Source organism: Bombina bombina, chromosome 6, assembly GCF_027579735.1.
Source record: "Bombina bombina isolate aBomBom1 chromosome 6, aBomBom1.pri, whole genome shotgun sequence".
Classification (NCBI taxonomy): domain Eukaryota; kingdom Metazoa; phylum Chordata; class Amphibia; order Anura; family Bombinatoridae; genus Bombina; species Bombina bombina.
In genome coordinates this window covers 868,279,413-868,296,874 of record NC_069504.1, presented here as the reverse complement: position 1 = coordinate 868,296,874, position 17,462 = coordinate 868,279,413, and the positions used below count along the sequence as shown (strand labels likewise).

Sequence of the window (17,462 nt, the reverse complement as noted above, 5' to 3'; positions counted from 1 at the left end):
GGTTGAGAGCCTAGTCTGCGTATGTGTTCTCCAATTCTGCGCTTTTGGGTTTTCCCTACAAGGGGACAGTCCTGTTTGGGGGTAAAAAGTCCAAACAGATCAAGGGATCCCCCCCTTTCTCTCCCTTTATCACAGGATAGGAACTATTCACAATCCAGGTCCGCCAGGAGACCCAACCAATCTTGGATCAAGGGTAAACAATCCAAGAAGCCTGCTGCGGCTCCCAAATCGACATGTAGGGTTGGCCCTTGATCCGGTACCGGATCTAGTAAGGGACAGACTGTCCTCCTTCATCCAAGCTTGGATACGAGATGTTCAGGATCCCTGGGCATTGGAGATAGTGTTTCAGGGATACAGGCTGGATTTCAGCAATTCTTCCCCAGTGGAAGTTTTCTTCTTTCTCGATTGTCTGTAGACCAGATAAGAGAGAGGCGTTCTTACGCTGTGTAAGAGACCTATCCTCCAGTATTTTGTCCCGTTCCAATTCAGGGACAGGGGTTTTATTCCAATCTGTTTGTAGTTCCCACACAAGAGGGAACTTTCAGGCCTATCTTAGATTTCAAGACTCTAAACAAGTTTCTTAGAGTTCAATCTTTCAAGATGGAGACTATTCGTACCATTCTTCCATTGATCCAGGAGGGTCAATTTATGACGACAGTGGATCTAAAGGATGCATATCTTCATGCTTCTATCCACAGAGGTCATCACAAATTCCTGAGGTTTGTCTTTCTGGACAAACATTTTCAGTTCATGGCTCTTCCTTTCGGTCTGACCACGGCACTCAGAAATTTCACAGAGGTTCTGGGGTCTCTGTTGGCAGTTCTAAGACCGCGGGGCATTGGGGTGGTGCCTTATCTGGACGATATTCTGATCCAGGCGTCGTTTGCTCAACTGGTAAAGTCTCATGCCGACATTATTCTATCCTTCCTGTAGACTCATGGGTGGAAGGTAGATCTGGAAAAGAGTTCTCTAGTTCCGCATCCATGGGTTCCCTTCTTGGGTACTTTAATCGGCTCTTTCTGTATGAAAATCTTCTTGACGGAGGTCAGAAGATTAAAGTTTCTGTACACATGCCGTGCACTTCAGTCCAATTCTCGGCCATCAATGGCTCAGTGCATGGAGCCAGCATTGGTAGCATAATGACTAGCTACCTTTCTAGGGACCATAATAGATTCCCTGTCGATTAAACTTTTTCTGACAGAGGTCAGGAAAACAAAGTTGTTACATACCTGTCGTGCCCTTCAGTCCACTCTCCGGCCTTCGGTGGCTCAATGTATGGAGGTAATTGGGCTGATGGTGGCGACAATGGATAGCATCCCTTTTGCTCGGTTCCATCTCAGACCTCTACAGCTAAGCATGCTCAGGCAATGGAATGGGGATTATACAGATCTGTCTCCTCTGATAACTCTAGATCAGGAGACAAGCGATTCTCTTCAGTGGTGGTTGTCTCTGGATCGTCTATCCCAGGGAACCTGCTTTTGCAGGCCGGCTTGGGAAATTGTGACAACAGATGCCATCCTTCTGGGGTGGGGAGCTGTCTGGAACTCCCTGAAGGTTCAGGGACTTTGGACTCAGTCAGAGTCAGTTCTCCCTATGAACATTCTACAACTGAGAGCGATTCTCAATGCGCTTTTGGCCTGGCCTCGGTTAGCCGCGGCCAAATTTATCGGGTTCCAGTCGGACATTATAACTTCTGGGCGGAACAAGAAGTTCCCTAGCGATGACAGAAGTATCCAAAATATTTCAATGGGCGGAGACCCATTCTTGTTGCCTGTCAGCGATCCACATCCCGGGAGTAGACAATTGGGAGGCGGATTTCTTGAGCAGACAGACGTTCCAACTGGGGAGTGGGAACTCCATCCCGAGGTGTTTTCCAAACTGATCCTCGAGTGGGGACAGCCGGAGTTGGATCTGATGGCGTCTCAAAGGCATGCCAAACTTCCGAGATACGTGTCAAGATCCAGGGACCCCCAGGCGGAATTAATAGACGCTCTGGCGGGTTCCTTGGAATTTCAATCTAGCATACCTGTTTCCTCCATTTGCACTTCTTCCTCGGGTACTTGCCCGACTCAAACAGGAGAGGGCATCAGTGATACTCATAGCACCGTCATGGCCTCAAAGAATTGGTATGCGGACCTGATAGAGATGGCATCTCTACCACCTTGGAGTCAGAGGAAGGACCTTCTCATTCAGGGTCCCTTCCTTCATCCAAATCTAGCTTCTCTGAAGCTGTCTGCGTGGAGATTGAACGCTTAATTTTATCCAAGAGTGGGTTCTCTGTTCTGGTCATAGAGACCTTGATTCAGGCTTGTAAGCCTGTAACTAGAAAAATCTACCATAAGATTTGGCATAGATACTTTTATTGGTGTGAATCCAAGGACTACTCTTGGACTAGAGTTAGGATTCCTAGAGTTTTGTCTTGTCTCCAGGAAGGTCTGGAGACGGGTTTATCTGCTAGTTCCCTAAAGGGTCAAATTTCGGCTCTATCCATTTTTTTCACAAACGTCTAGCAGGTGTACCAGATGTTCAATGTTTTTGTCAGGCCTTGGTAAGAATCAGGCCTGTGTTCAAACCAGTTACTCCTCCATGGAGTCTTATTCTAGTTCTCAAAGTTCTTCAAGGGGTTCCGTTTGAGCCTATGCATTCCTTCGATATCAAGTTGCTATCTTGGAAAGTTCTTTTTCTGGTTGCTATTTCTTCTGCGCGAAGAGTCTCAGAACTCTCGGCGCTACAATGCGAATCTCTATACCTTATTTTCCACTCAGATAAAGTAGTGTTTAGAACAAAATTAGGTTTTCTTCCTAAAGTCGTTTTGGATAGGAACATTAACCAAGAAATTGTTGTTCTTTCCTTGTGTTCTAATCCTTCTTCCCAGAAGGAGAGACTTCTTCACAATTTAGATGTGGTTCGGACCCTGAAGTTTTACCTTCAGGCGACTATGGACTTTAGTCAGTCCTCTTCTTTGTTTGTAGTTTTTTCTGGCAGACGTAAGGGTCAGAAAGCTACGGCTTCTTCTCTTTCTTTGTGGATGAAGAGTATCATACGTCTTGCATATGAGACTGCTAGGCAAGCACCCTCCGGAGAGGGTTACGGCTGATTCCACTAGGGCTGTGGCTTCCTCGTGGGCATTCAAAAATGATGCTTTTGTTGAACAGATTTGCAAGGCTGCAACTTGGTCCTCTCTTCACACTTTTTTCAAATTTTCCAAATTTTATACTTTTGCCTCTGCTGAGGCTGTTTTTGGGAGGAAAGTTCTTCAAGCAGTGGTGCCTTCCATTTAGGTTCCCTGTCTTGTCCCTACCCTTTCATCCGTGTACTATAGCTTTGGTATTGTATCCCACAAGTAAGGATGAAATCCGTAGACTCATCGTATCTTGAAAAAGAAAAGGAAATTTATGCTTGCCTGATAAATTTGTTTCTTTTTCGATATGATGAGTCCACGGCCCGCCCTGTTCTGAGACAGGTTATTCAATTTTTGTTAAACTTCAGACACCTCTGCACCTTGGCTTTTCCTTTCTCTTCCTAACTTTGGTCGAATGACTGGAGTGGGAGGGAAAGGAGGAGCTATATATACAGCTCTGCTGTGGTGCTCTTTGCCTCCTCCTGCTGACCAGGAGGCGTAATCCCACAAGTAAGGATGAAATTCGTGGACTCATCATATCGAAAAAGAAACAAATTTATCAGGCAAGCATAAATTTCATTTTTCCTCTTATTTCCCATTTGTAATTCCAGTTGCTTAATTCACTCAGAATGCAAGGCTTCCAAAGTACTGCAATGCCCTAAAAAAGGAAGTGAGAAAAATAACCCAAGTTGAAGACAGCATTTTTCTATTGCAAACCCTAATAAATTGGATTGTTAACCGTTATCAGAAGTATCGCTCACAAGCTAAGCGGAACTGTATATCGCTGTAGAGTTTACAAATACTATGCCAGTACATGCTTAAATAAGCCAGTCAGCTAAAAGTTGAAGGAATAATTTTATAGTTTGTCAACGTATCACAAATACTTTGGGTGGTGGGATCTGTAAGTTAAATGGATGGTATTAAAGGGACAGAAAATACCTTGTAATTACAAGACATTTCTGTTTTGCTAAAGAATTGCATGCTAGCCAGATTTTAACTTTTTTAAAACACAATGGGCTAGATAGCAAGTGGAGCGCTAAAACGTAATGTGTGCGCACACGATAATAAACCAACCATTACAAGTGGCTGGTTATTGCTACCGAAAACTTGCGGTAGCAATTAACGCATATAAAATTAACCAGAGATAGCATCTTTATTTTTTAATAAAATAACTACACTAGGCAGTATGTTGGGGCTAAAGTTGGTGGGAGTGGGATGTTGGAAAACAAACGGCACTGAAAAGTTCCTTTACATTGCGGTCTATGGGAACTGTGTGTGTATATGTATGTATGTATGTATGTATATATATATAATTTTTTTATGTGTATATACATACATATTTAAATACCCTCTTCGCTGCGCTGAAGTTCTGATGCCATCTCTGACGGCATCAGAACGACCCTCACATAGGAGTCTATGGAAGCGCAACGTTTCCCAGCAATTTGCGTTGCTGTGAACTTGTAATACCAGCGCACATTAGCACATTTAAAAGTGATATTAGTGCTCCACTTGTAATCTGGCCCAATATCAGTAGCCAAGCTCCACCCACCATTTGCCTTATTTGGAGAAGCCAATATGGGCATTAGTCAGCTAAAAGTTAGTATAGAATGTATTGTTTAGCAGTTGTTATCTCATAAAGCAAATTAGGGATATATATATATATATATATATATATATATATATATATATATATATATATATATATATATATATATATATATATATATATATATATATAAAGGTGCAATTTAAGTTCTGCAAATTAGATGCTAAATTACATAAAAAGAGGGCAAAATAAACAATGAAAGAATTTTGCAAAGCTGTTTCATAGCATAACTAAACCTATTTTACTGTCCCTTTAAAGCAGTGGTTTTCAAAGTGTGAGATGAGCCTCCTCAGGTGGCCCTAGAGCATATAAGGGGAGGTGCAGGAGCAATAATAATGCAGATTGGCTAGCACGGCTATTGGCTAACAGGTGGAAACATCAACCTAATTGGGCGGCCGAAAGCGCTCAGCATTAACTTGCGGGCAAATAAAGCTACTTTCAGAAGTTTTTTTTATACTTCATAACAGAAATTTCCCATTATTTACAGCACTGGTAAATCCTAGCGTTTCAGAAACGTTAGGATTTACCATCACTTTAAGCGAATAATATGGTATGGTATTAAGCAAATTTATACAAATGATTATGTCCATTTGTACACTGATGAGAAAATAGGTTGTACAGTTAACTTTCATCACATATGACTTTCACAAAAAATGACACAGTTTTAATGTTGGATATATTCATAAGAATCTTGTATTGATTACATACACTTTTTTTATTAATTGAAATATTATCTGTTTGAATTAGAGAAATTAGGAAACTATATTGTGGCAACATCTAATTAAACGTTTAATTTGTTTGATTTTTCTTTTCAATGAACCATAAATATCAATTCATAACATGCGTGTGCAAGAAGGAATTTCACATTTATTTTACAGTCATTTTTATAATTAACAAATGTAACTGTCCAAGTGTGCACGTTTTATAGTTAAAAAAGATGATCACATCTTTAATAAACCATTTATTATTTAAACTATTAAACAAAAAAATCCTGTTTAATGTGTTAACTGAACATGCACAATAATTTTGACAGTGAAAAAAGCCACAGAAGCTGCCAAGAATTGACAGTGGAAAAAAATAAGTCATTATAAAGCTGCTGTGTTTTTCTTATTAAATGGGTGGGGTTTTGAAATGAGTTGGAATAATTTCAAATTTGAAAATCCTGCAAAAAGCCTTGGGCGGTCCTTACTTGTAATAAATATCAAGAGCTTGAGTTAGTTCTATTTACTCTTCAGTGAATTCATTGCCTTCGGGTAACAAAAAAATGTAATTATGTCCATTTTGTAGGAGTGCAAATAAACAGGAAGTGATCAAAGCATATAGGAAATTAGCTCAACAGTGGCACCCAGACAACTTCCAATCTGAAGATGAAAAAAGAGAGGCAGAAAAGAAATTTATTGATATTGCAGCAGCCAAAGAAGTGTTAACAGACCCAGGTATTTTCATTCTCTAATTCATAATAGTGCCGTGTTTGCATTAACCCCTGCTATGTAAGCCTTTCATTTCTCTCCTCTATGTAAGCCTTATAATTCATTTATATTAATTACTGTAGTAAATAAATCATTAAAGGGATACTAAACCCCAATTTTTTTTCTTTTATGATTCTGATAGAGCTTGCCATTTTAATCAACTTTCTAATTTACTCCTATTCATTTTTCTTCATGCTTTTTGTGTCTTAAATCAGTAATCGCTACCCAGGGGGCTGAACCAAAATTGGATCGGCTCCTAAGCTTATATTCCTGCTTTTCAAATAAAGATACCAAAAGAACAAAGAAATATTGATAATAGTAGTAAATGAGAAAGTTGCTTAAAATTGCAAGCTCTATCTGAATCATGGAAAAAAAAATTGGGGTTTAGTATCTATCTATCTATCTATCTATCTATCTATCTATCTATCTATCTATATATATATATATATATATATATATATATATATATATATATATATATATATATATATATATATATATATATATATATATATATATATATATATATATATGTGTATATGTGTGTATATATATATATATATATATATATATATATATATATATATATATATATATATATATATATATACTTCTCAAAATGACACAATATTGCTTTTATTGTTTTAGAAATGCGTCAAAAGGTGGATGCCGGAGAAGACCCATTGGACCCTGAAAATCAGCAAGGCACTGGACAGCACCAGCATTGGCCTTTTGAGTTTAACCCATTTGGCTCTGGCAATTTCCACTTTAAATTTAACTTTAACTGACTTCCCTTATCCCATATGATCAGAGATGGACTGGACTTTGTTACATTTTCAGGGTTGCATATTTTTGAACAACCACTCTAATATTTATGGATATTTTATGCTGAAGGAGATTTTGAGACATTTTAACCATCATCTGCCTCCTTGCCTACATTAAATTAGCAGTTATATCTAAAATTATTTTGAACCGGTTACTGGGACTCTTCTTTATCCTGATCATCTTATTTTTAAAAAGAGAAATCTGGTTTGGATCTTTTTTCTTTTCTTTTTTTTTTTTTTAGCCCATTTTGTTGTTTTATAATATATATTTTTTCCTTTGGAAATTAATATAGATTGCAAGGAGATTACAGTAAATGGCGCAACACTTGAACATTTTATGGACTTTTAATGTAAAATAACTTAAAAAAAATAAATAAAAATAATATTAAAATGTGAATTTGATAATTTAATCCTATAAAGCAGAAATATCTATTCTCTAACAGTATTCCTGTATATACACGGATGCATAAAATATTATAATTAGAAAAAATGAGAGGAAAATGCCTTTTAAAATGCCTGTTTGTCTTTAGGCAACTACATTTTGCCGGTAAATGATAAAAATGTCCTTTTTATGGTTTGCTAACCATTACCGCTATTTGTGTTTATATCTTAAACATACTGTGTCTTTTAACGTTTTCACCTTGGAACAGCAAGTCTGTCTGTAAATCTTAAATGCCTAATTATGACAGCCTCCTATTTTATGTGCTTGAAGGCTTTGGGATAAGAGAACAATGACTCTAAACAGACATCTAAAAAAAAAGGAAATAGAGAGAAGAGAGTAAGAAAACCATTCTTAGAAGGGACAGCGTAGAAGAAAATAGAATAGAATATTGGTTACCAAATATAGTTGCACACTGGAAATGATCTGTAGGCTGAATCTGAATGCTGGTACTGCAGGTCATCTGTAGCAAGCACAATTGTAAAGTACATACGCAGAGCAGTGCATTGTGCATTTATTCAGTGTTAAAATAAAATGTTCCATGTCTTTTTAAAGTATTTTATTCTTAATTTAAAAAGCAGGAATGTGATGCATAGGAGCCGGCCCAATATTGGTTGAGAACCTGGGCTATGCTTGCTTATTGGTGGGTAAATATAAGCCTCCAATAAGCAAGCGCTTTCCATGGTGCTTAACCTAAAATGGGCGTGCTGCTAAGATTTACATTCCTGCTTTTAAAATAAAGATAGCAAGAGAACGAAGAAAAATTTATAATAGGAGTAAATTAGAAAGTTGCTTAAAATTTCATGCTCTATCTGAATCATGAAAGAAAAAAAATGTGGGTTCAGTGTCCCTTTTAAGCAAAATTACATTTACTATGTGTTTAACCCAAGCAAAAAAGTTAAATGGATACTAAACCCAATTTTTTTTTCTTTCTGTTTTACTCCACTTATCAATATGTATTTGTTCTCTTGGTATCTTTAGTTGATAAAGCAGGAATGTAAGCTTAGGAGCTGGCCCATTTTTGGTTCAGAACCTGGGTGCTGATTGGTGACTAAAATGTAGCCACCAATCAGCAAGTGCTACCCACTGTGCTAAACCAAAAATAGGCTGGCTCCAAAACTTACATCCCTCCTTTTTTCAAATAAAGATACCAAGAGAACGGAAAATTGATAATAGGAGAAAAATAGAAAGTTGCTTAAAATTGCACGCTCTATCTGAATCATGAAAGAAAAAATGTGGGTTCAGCATCCCTTTAAACATACAGTATAAGTTGCATATCGAGCTGGCTTCTGTGATAAACAAACATGCCTATGGCCAGTAGATTCAGCATTTGTTATTCTTTGTGCAAACAAATGCCAAAAAATAGCAGCGGTTTCTGCCGTTCAGATAGTTCTGGCACCTGAAAATTACAGCAAAAGTACAAGTCACAGTACCTGTTTTGTTGACAAATATTGTAAGTTGCACTAAATATTCAGTGTTGGAACTATCTGAATGCCAGAAGCCACTACTAATTTTATTTCTTTGCACAACAAATAATGAATTCCGAAAATTATGCTCCAATCACCAGCTGTGTTTTCATTTGGAGCAAAAAGAGACATTAAAATCAAAATTTAAACTTTCATGGATCAGTTAGAGCATAGAATTTTAAACAACTTTCCAATGTTCTTCTATTATCAGCTTTGCTTCATTCTTATACTATCATTTGTTGAAGAGTAAACCTAGCTAGGCTCATCATAGTTCAAGAGCATAAAAATTAGGCGTGGGCATTCGGTTGCAGAAGAAGGCAGCTGCCTGCTGTGTTTGGCTCTTCGGTGGCGGATTCCTTCTTGTAAAATTGCAACACACCAAGATCTGTGGGAATCCAAATCTTAGTGTATTGCACGTTAAGAAGAAATCCAGATCCAGAAAGAGCTGGACACCACAAGCAGTCACCTTCTAGCGAAGCATCTGAATTCCCATGCCTAATACAAATGTCTTTAAACATTATTGCTAACACTGCAGACAGAGTGCTAAAGGGACAGTCTACACCAGAATTTGTATTGTTTAAAAAGATAGATAATCCCTTTATTACCAATTCCTCTGGTTTATCTCTGTGATTACCTTGTATCTAAGCCTCTACAGACTGCCCTCTTATCTCCCGTCTGCTTTGACGGACATGCAGGTTAGCCAATCAGTGAAGACTCCTAAATAACTCCACGGGACTGAGCACAATGTTATCTATATGACATAATGAACTAGTACTGTCTAACTGTGAAAAACTTTCAAAATGCTGAGCTAAGAGGGGGTTTTCAATGGTTTTAGAAATCAGTTTGAGCCTACCTAGGTTTAGCTTTTCAAAGGGAACAAAGCAAATTTAATGATAAAAGTCAATTGGAAAGTTGTTTAAAATTGCATGCATGCCCTATCTGAATCATGAAAGTTTAATTTTGACTAGACTGTCCCTTTAAAGGGACAGTCAACTCAAAAATGTTTATTGTTTAAAAAGATAGATAATCCCTTTATTACCCATTCCCCAATTTTGCATAACCAACATGGTTATATTATTATACTTTTAACCTCTGATTACCTTGTATCTAAGCCTCTTTTTGACAGCCCCCTGATCACATGACTTTTTATTTATTATCTATTGACTTGCATTTTAGCTGTGTTGTGCAGAACCCACGGCCGTGAGCATAATGTTATCTATATGGCCCACATGAACTAGCAGTATCCTGTTGTGAAATGCAAACAAAAAAGCATGTGATTAAGTGGCTGTCTATAGTGGCTTAGAAACAGGCAGAATTAGAGGTTTAAATGTTATAAAGTATATTAATATAACAATGATGGTTGTGCAAAGCTGGGGAATGGGTACTAAAGGCGTTATCTAACTGTTTAAACAATAACACTTTTAGTGTTGACTGTCCCTTTAACACTGCTACAAACAATGTTACAGTGTTGCAAAACTGCTGCCATACAGTGCTAGAGACTCGCACACGCGCCGGAGAGCTTATGAGCCTATGTAGGTTTACTCTTCAACCAAGAGAACATAGAAATGTCATATTAGAAGGAAATTGGATTTTTTAAAATTACATGCACTATCTGAATCATATAAGTTTTATTTTTACGTTTTTAGGTTTATTGTTTTGTAACGTTCTTGATGCTTATCATTTCTTTGTATTTATTTTATGTTTTCCTCTTCAGCAATGGCAAATAATCCCCTGTACCAAAGCAAAATGTGCTGTCAAATTGTGTTACTGGTTGTGTGTACATTTACGTGCCCAGATAATGGATGCATTCAGGTCTATTGTAGGGCATAATAAAGAATGAGAGTTGCAGTTGAGTCCTGGATATAGTTGAATGTTTGTATCACATTGTACTATATAATGTTAATTTAGCTCTGTTTCTTTTGTAAGGTTTGCTCTTTACTGTCTGGTATAGGATTTAAACCCCAAATTTTAGGGCAACTTTGTACTCCAGTAAAATTGCGTATAGAATTTTTTAGTGAAATGCACTAAAATAGAGAAAATAACCTTTTAATTTCATACTATCAAAATATCTTAATGGATTAAAAAATATATAAACATCTCAGTGAGACACCATACTTATTGCTAATTCTGTCATATGAATAGATAAAAGGGGTTTCTTTGTGTTCCTACTTTATACACCTCCATTCTATACAAAATATTTTAATCCCAACGTCAGTTCCTCAAAGTAGCAATAACAATTGATTATTGAACTGCTGCATCTATTCTGTTAGCTTTCAGGGTTTCAAGTGTTCTGTAAAGAAAAACCTATCTAGGGCTGAATACAACATACTTTTACCCCTTTTTTATGATTTCACACCTCCATCTCATGCACGTTCTTCATTTAAGATCACAAGCCCCATATTAAAAAGTTGACTTCCAGCTTGTAGCATTGCAGAGTGTCTGAGATTTATAAATAAATAATGTACATTTTGCATGAGCATAGTCTTCACCACAACTATGGTCTCATGTGGATACAAACAGTCTTGTCCACAGCACTATTATTCCAAATTCTCTTTATTTGCTGTTAAGTTACAGACATAAAAAAGCGACGTTTCAAGTGTTGCCACTCTTACTCGTGCATGAGCATCAGTAAGAGTGGCAACACTCGAAACGTCGCTTTTTTATGTCTGTAACTTAACAGCAAATAAAGAGAATTTGGAATAATAGTGCTGTGGACAAGACTGTTTGTATCATTGATGTTAAGGGACCCTGGCAGAGCCCCTGTCTTCACGAGCATTATTCTCCGGTTGGTTGCTGTACTACATAACTTGTATTGAAATGGTCTCATGTGGGGAGATATACTGTGTGTGTGTATATATATATATATATATATATATATATATAATTTTTTTTTTTTTTTTTTTTACCTTATCTGACAACATTCTTCCCACACCAAAGACATAGGCAAACCTCATAAGAAGCAGATTACAACTCACTCACTGAACATTGTTCACCCTTAGCAAGAAATTTTATATTATTTACCTGTGCCCAAGTCGGGCAAACTTACATATACAAACATATGTTGAATCACATAGTAAAAGACAGTGTAAAAAAAGAGGAATACGCTAAAATGCCACCTGCATGACTAATGAGCTCTTGATCCGTGTAAATGTCCCACTAAATGTCTCCATGTTTCAGACCAAAGCATTATGCAATCTGAGAGCATAAGATCCCAGTCATAAAGCGCTGAATGGCTGCCTTGTGACACATATATAGGGAGGAATAATCATATGCAACACATTTAAAAGGGGTCCAGACAGAAAATAAATGGTTCCTGGGAAAGATAAAAAAAAAAATAACCTGGAAAAATATTTTGTTAAAGGTACATAAGAGGCAAAATTAAAATGCTATGATTTAGAGAGAGCATGTAACTTTTGGACACTTTTAAATTCACTTTCATTATTAAATTACCTTTATTCTCTTGGTATAAAAAGAATATGTACATATCTCCAGGGCAGCAATGCACTGCTTGGAGCTAGCTGGTTGACTGGTACCTAGACATGTATTTTTCCTGTCATTGGCTCACCAGATTTGTTTCGCTATCTTCATTAGTGCATTACTGCTCTGATGCTGTCCTTTTTTTTACCTACGCGTTAAATCCCTTTGCATGGGTTAAATGCAGAAAGATTTAAGTCCTTTAGAAAAATGTATCAAATGATTTATCTACAAAAATCCCCATATTCTTTTAATTGTGAATTTTGTAGATAAATCATTTGATAAACTAAAAAATCTAAAGGATTTGGAATCAACCCCATAATTATGTGCAAGCAACAGTGCAACAATAAATGCTCTGACATATTAGAGTATTTTATTTCTCTTGTAAGGTGTATCCAGTCCACGGATCATCCATTACTTGTGGGATATTCTCATTCCCAACAGGAAGTTGCAAGAGGACACCCACAGCAGAGCTGTTATATAGCTCCTCCCCTAACTGCCATATCCAGTCATTCTCTTGCAACTCTCAACAAGCATGGAGGTAGTAAGAGAGAGTGGTGAAATATAGTTAGTTTTTTTTTTTCTTCAATCAAAAGTTTATTTTTAAATGTTACCGGAGTTGTACTATTTTATCCCAGGCAGTAAACAGAAGAAGAATCTGCCTGTGTTTTCTATGATCTTAGCAGGTTGTAACTAAGATCCATTGCTGTTCTCACATATGACTGAGGAGAGAGGTAACTTCAGCGGGAGAATGGCGTGCAGGTTATCCTGCTATGAGGTATGTGCAGTTACAATTTTTTCTAGAGGTGTAAATGCTAGAAAATGCTGCTGATACTGGATTAATGTAAGGTAAGCCTGGATACAGTGATTTAATAGCGACTGGTATCATGCTTACTCTCAGAGGTAATACTCTTATAAATTTGTAATATAAAACGTTTGCTGGTATGTTTAAGCGTTTTTTTTTTATATATGCTTTGGTGATAAAACTTTATTGGGGCCTAGTTTTTCCACATGGCTGGCTTAAATTTTGCCTAGAAACAGTTTCCTGGGGCTTTCCACTGTTGTAGCATAAGTGGGAGGGGCCTAATTTAGCGCTTTTTTGTGTAGTTAAAATTATAGACAGAGACATCCAGCTTCCCTCAGGAGTCCCCTGAATGCTATAGGACATCTCTAAAGGGCTCAAAGGCTTTCCAAAGTCGTTTATTGGGGAAGGTAGGGCCACAGCAGAGCTGTGGCAGTTTGTTGTGACTGTTAAAAAAAGTCTATATCGTTTTTTTGATCCGTTTTTTGAACTAAGGGGTTAATCATCCATTTGCAAGTGGGTGCAATGCTCTGTTAGCTTATTACATACACTGTAAACAATTTGTTTGATTCACTGCCTTTTTTCACTGTTTTTCAAATTCTGACAAAATTTGTTTCTCTTAAAGGCACAGTACCATTTTTATATTTGCTTGTTAACTTGACTTAAAGTGTTTTCCAAGCTTGCTAGTCTCATTGCTAGTCTGTACAAACATGTCTGACATAGAGGAAACTCCTTGTTCATTATGTTTAAAAGCCATGGTGGAACCCCCTCTTAGAATGTGTACTAAATGTACTGATTCACTTTAAGCAATAAAGATCATATTATGTCTTTAAAAAATTTATCACCAGAGGAATCTGACGAGGGGGAAGTTATGCCGACTAACTCTCCCCACGTGTCGGATCCTTTGACTCACGCTCAAGGGACTCACGCTCAAATGGCGCCAAGTACATCTAGGGCGCCCATAGCGTTTACTTTACAAGACATGGCGGCAGTCATGGATAATACACTGTCAGCGGAATTAGCCAGACTGCCTGAATTTAGAGGAAAGTGAGATAGCTCTGGGGTTAGACAAAATACAGAGCATACTGACGCTTTAAGAACCATGTCTGATACTGCCTCACAATATGCAGAAGCTGAGGAAGGAGAGCTTCAGTCTGTGGGTAATGTTTCTGACTCAGGGAAGATGATGCAACCTGATTCTGATATTTCTACATTTAAATTTAAGCTTGAACACCTCCGCGTGTTGCTCAGGGAGGTTTTAGCTGCTCTGAATGACTGTGATACAATTGCAGTGCCAGAGAAATTGTGTAGACTGGATAAATACTATGCAGTGCCGGTGTGTACTGATGTTTTTCCAATACCTAAAAGGTTTACAGAAATTATTAATAAGGAATGGGATAGACCAGGTGTGCTGTTCTCTCCCCCTCCTATTTTTAGAAAAATGTTTCCAATAGACGCCACCACACGGGACTTATGGCAGACAGTCCCTAAGGTGGAGGGAGCAGTTTCTACTTTAGCAAAGCGTACTACTATCCCTGTCGAGGACAGTTGTGCTTTCTTTCATGTAATTAGCAAGAGTCCATGAGCTAGTGACGTATGGGATATACATTCCTACCAGGAGGGACAAAGTTTCCCAAACCTCAAAATGCCTATAAATACACCCCTCAACACACCCACAAATCAGTTTTTACAAACTTTGCCTCCCATGGAGGTGGTGAAGTAAGTTTGTGCTAGATTCTTCGTTGATATGCGCTTCGCAGCAGGCTGGAGCCCGGTTTTCCTCTCAGTGTGCAGTGAATGTTAGAGGGATGTGAAGAGAGTATTGCCTATTTGAATTCAATGATCTCCTTCTACGGGGTCTATTTCATAGGTTCTCTGTTATCGGTCGTAGAGATTCATCTCTTACCTCCCTTTTCAGATCGACGATATACTCTTATATATACCATTACCTCTACTGATTCTCGTTTCAGTACTGGTTTGGCTTTCTACTACATGTAGATGAGTGTCCTGGGGTAAGTAAGTCTTATTTTTGTGACACTCTAAGCTATGGTTGGGCACTTTTATATAAAGTTATAAATATATGTGTTTAAACATTTATTTGCCTTAATTCAGGATGTTCAACATTCCTTATTTCAGACAGTCAGTTTCATTATTTGGGATAATGCATATGAATATTCAATTTTTCTTACCTTAAAATTTGACTTTTTTTCCTGTGGGCTGTTAGGCTCGCGGGGGCTGAAAATGCTTCATTTTATTGCGTCATTTTTGGCGCGGACTTTTTTGGCGCAAAAATTTTCTTTGTCATTTCCGGCGTCATACTTGTCGCCGGAAGTTGCGTCATTTTTTGACGTTTTTGCGCCAAAAATGTCGGCGTCACGGGATGTGGCGTCATTTTTGGAGCTTAAAGCATTTAGGCGCCAAATAATGTGGGCGTCTTTTTTGGCGCTAAAAAATGTGGGCGTCATTATTGTCTCCACATTATTTGTCTCATTGTTTATTTGCTTCTGGTTGCTAGAAGCTTGTTCATTGGCATTTTTTCCCATTCCTGAAACTGTCATTTAAGGAATTTGATCAATTTTGCTTTATATGTTGTTTTTTCTATTACATATTGCAAGAAGTCTCAGATTGACCCTGAATCAGAAGATACTTCTGGAAAATTGCTGCCTGATGCTGGATCTACCAAAGTTAAGTGTATTTGTTGTAAACTTGTGGTAACTGTTCCTCCGGCTGTTGTTTGTAATGAATGTCATGACAAACTTGTTAATGCAGATAATATTTCCTTTAGTAATGTTCCATTACCTGTTGCTGTTCCATCAACATCTAATATTCAGGGTGTTCCTTTTAACATAAGAGATTTTGTTTCTAAATCTATTAAGAAGGCTATGTCTGTTATTCCTCCTTCCAGTAAACGTAAAAGGTCTTTTAAAACTTCTCATTTTTCAGATGAATTTTTAAATGAACATCATCATTCTGATTCTGTTTCTGATAATGATTTTTCTGGTTCAGAGGATTCTGTTTCAGAGATTGATACTGATAAATCTTCATATTTATTTAAAATGGAATTTATTCGTTCTTTAAGAAGACTTAAAGAAGTCTTAATTGCATTAGAAATAGAGGAATCTGGTCCTCTTGATACTAAATCTAAACGTTTGAATACGGTTTTTAAACCTCCTGTAGTTATTCCGGAAGTTTTTCCCGTCCCTGATGCTATTTCTGAAGTAATTTCCAGGGAATGGAATAATTTGGGTAATTCATTTACTCCTTCTAAACGGTTTAAGCAATTATATCCTGTGCCATCTGACAGATTAGAGTTTTGGGACAAAATCCCTAAGGTTGATGGGGCTATCTCTACTCTTGCTAAACGTACTACTATTCCTACGGCAGATAGTACTTCCTTTAAGGATCCTTTAGATAGGAAAATTGAATCCTTTCTAAGAAAAGCTTACTTATGTTCAGGTAATCTTCTTAGACCTGCTATATCTTTGGCGGATGTTGCTGCAGCTTCAACTTTCTGGTTGGAAGCCTTAGCACAAGTAACAGATCATAATACTCATAGCATTGTTAATCTTCTTCAACATGCTAATAACTTTATTTGTGATGCCATCTTTGATATCATTAGGGTTGATGTCAGGTATATGTCTTTAGCTATTTTAGCTAGAAGAGCTTTATGGCTTAAAACTTGGAATGCTGATATGTCTTCTAAGTCAACTTTGCTTTCCCTTTCTTTCCAGGGTAATAAATTGTTTGGTTCACAGTTGGATTCTATTATTTCAACTGTTACTGGGGGGAAAGGAACTTTTTTACCTCAGGATAAAAAATCTAAAGGTAAATTTAGGTCTGCTAATCGTTTTCGTTCCTTTCGTCACTAAGGAACAAAAGCCTGATCCTTCCCCTACAGGAGCGGTATCAGTTTGGAAACCCCAGCTCCCAAGTCCACATTAAGGTGCGGCCCTCATTCCAGCCCAGCTGGTAGGGGGCAGATTACGGTTTTTCAAAGAAATTTGGATCAATTCGATTCACAATCTTTGGATTCAGAATATTGTTTCACAAGGGTACAGAATAGGCTTCAAGATAAGGCCTCCTGCAAGAAGATTTTTTCTTTCCCGTGTCCCAATAAATCCAGTGAAGGCTCAAGCATTTCTGAAATGTGTTTCAGATCTAGAGTTGGCTGCAGTAATTGTGCCAGTTCCAGTTTTGGAACAGGTGCTGGGGTTTTACTCAAATCTCTTCATTGTACCAAAGAAGGAGAAATCCTTCAGAC

The 17,462-nt window shown here is 37.5% G+C and overlaps 1 protein-coding gene across 2 annotated transcripts in view; it reads left to right on the top strand.

Moving 5' to 3' along the window:
• LOC128663816 (dnaJ homolog subfamily C member 3) overlaps positions 1–10,778 on the top strand; it is a 51,011-nt gene extending 40,233 nt beyond the window's left edge. For both annotated transcript variants that reach the window (XM_053718338.1, XM_053718337.1), the window contains exons 12-13: positions 6,015–6,163; positions 6,845–10,778. In XM_053718338.1, the coding sequence (XP_053574313.1) occupies positions 6,015–6,163; positions 6,845–6,984 (289 nt within the window). In that variant the 3' untranslated portion in view covers positions 6,985–10,778. The remainder of the gene's footprint in view (positions 1–6,014; positions 6,164–6,844) is intronic.
• The last annotated feature ends 6,684 nt before the right edge of the window (positions 10,779–17,462 follow it).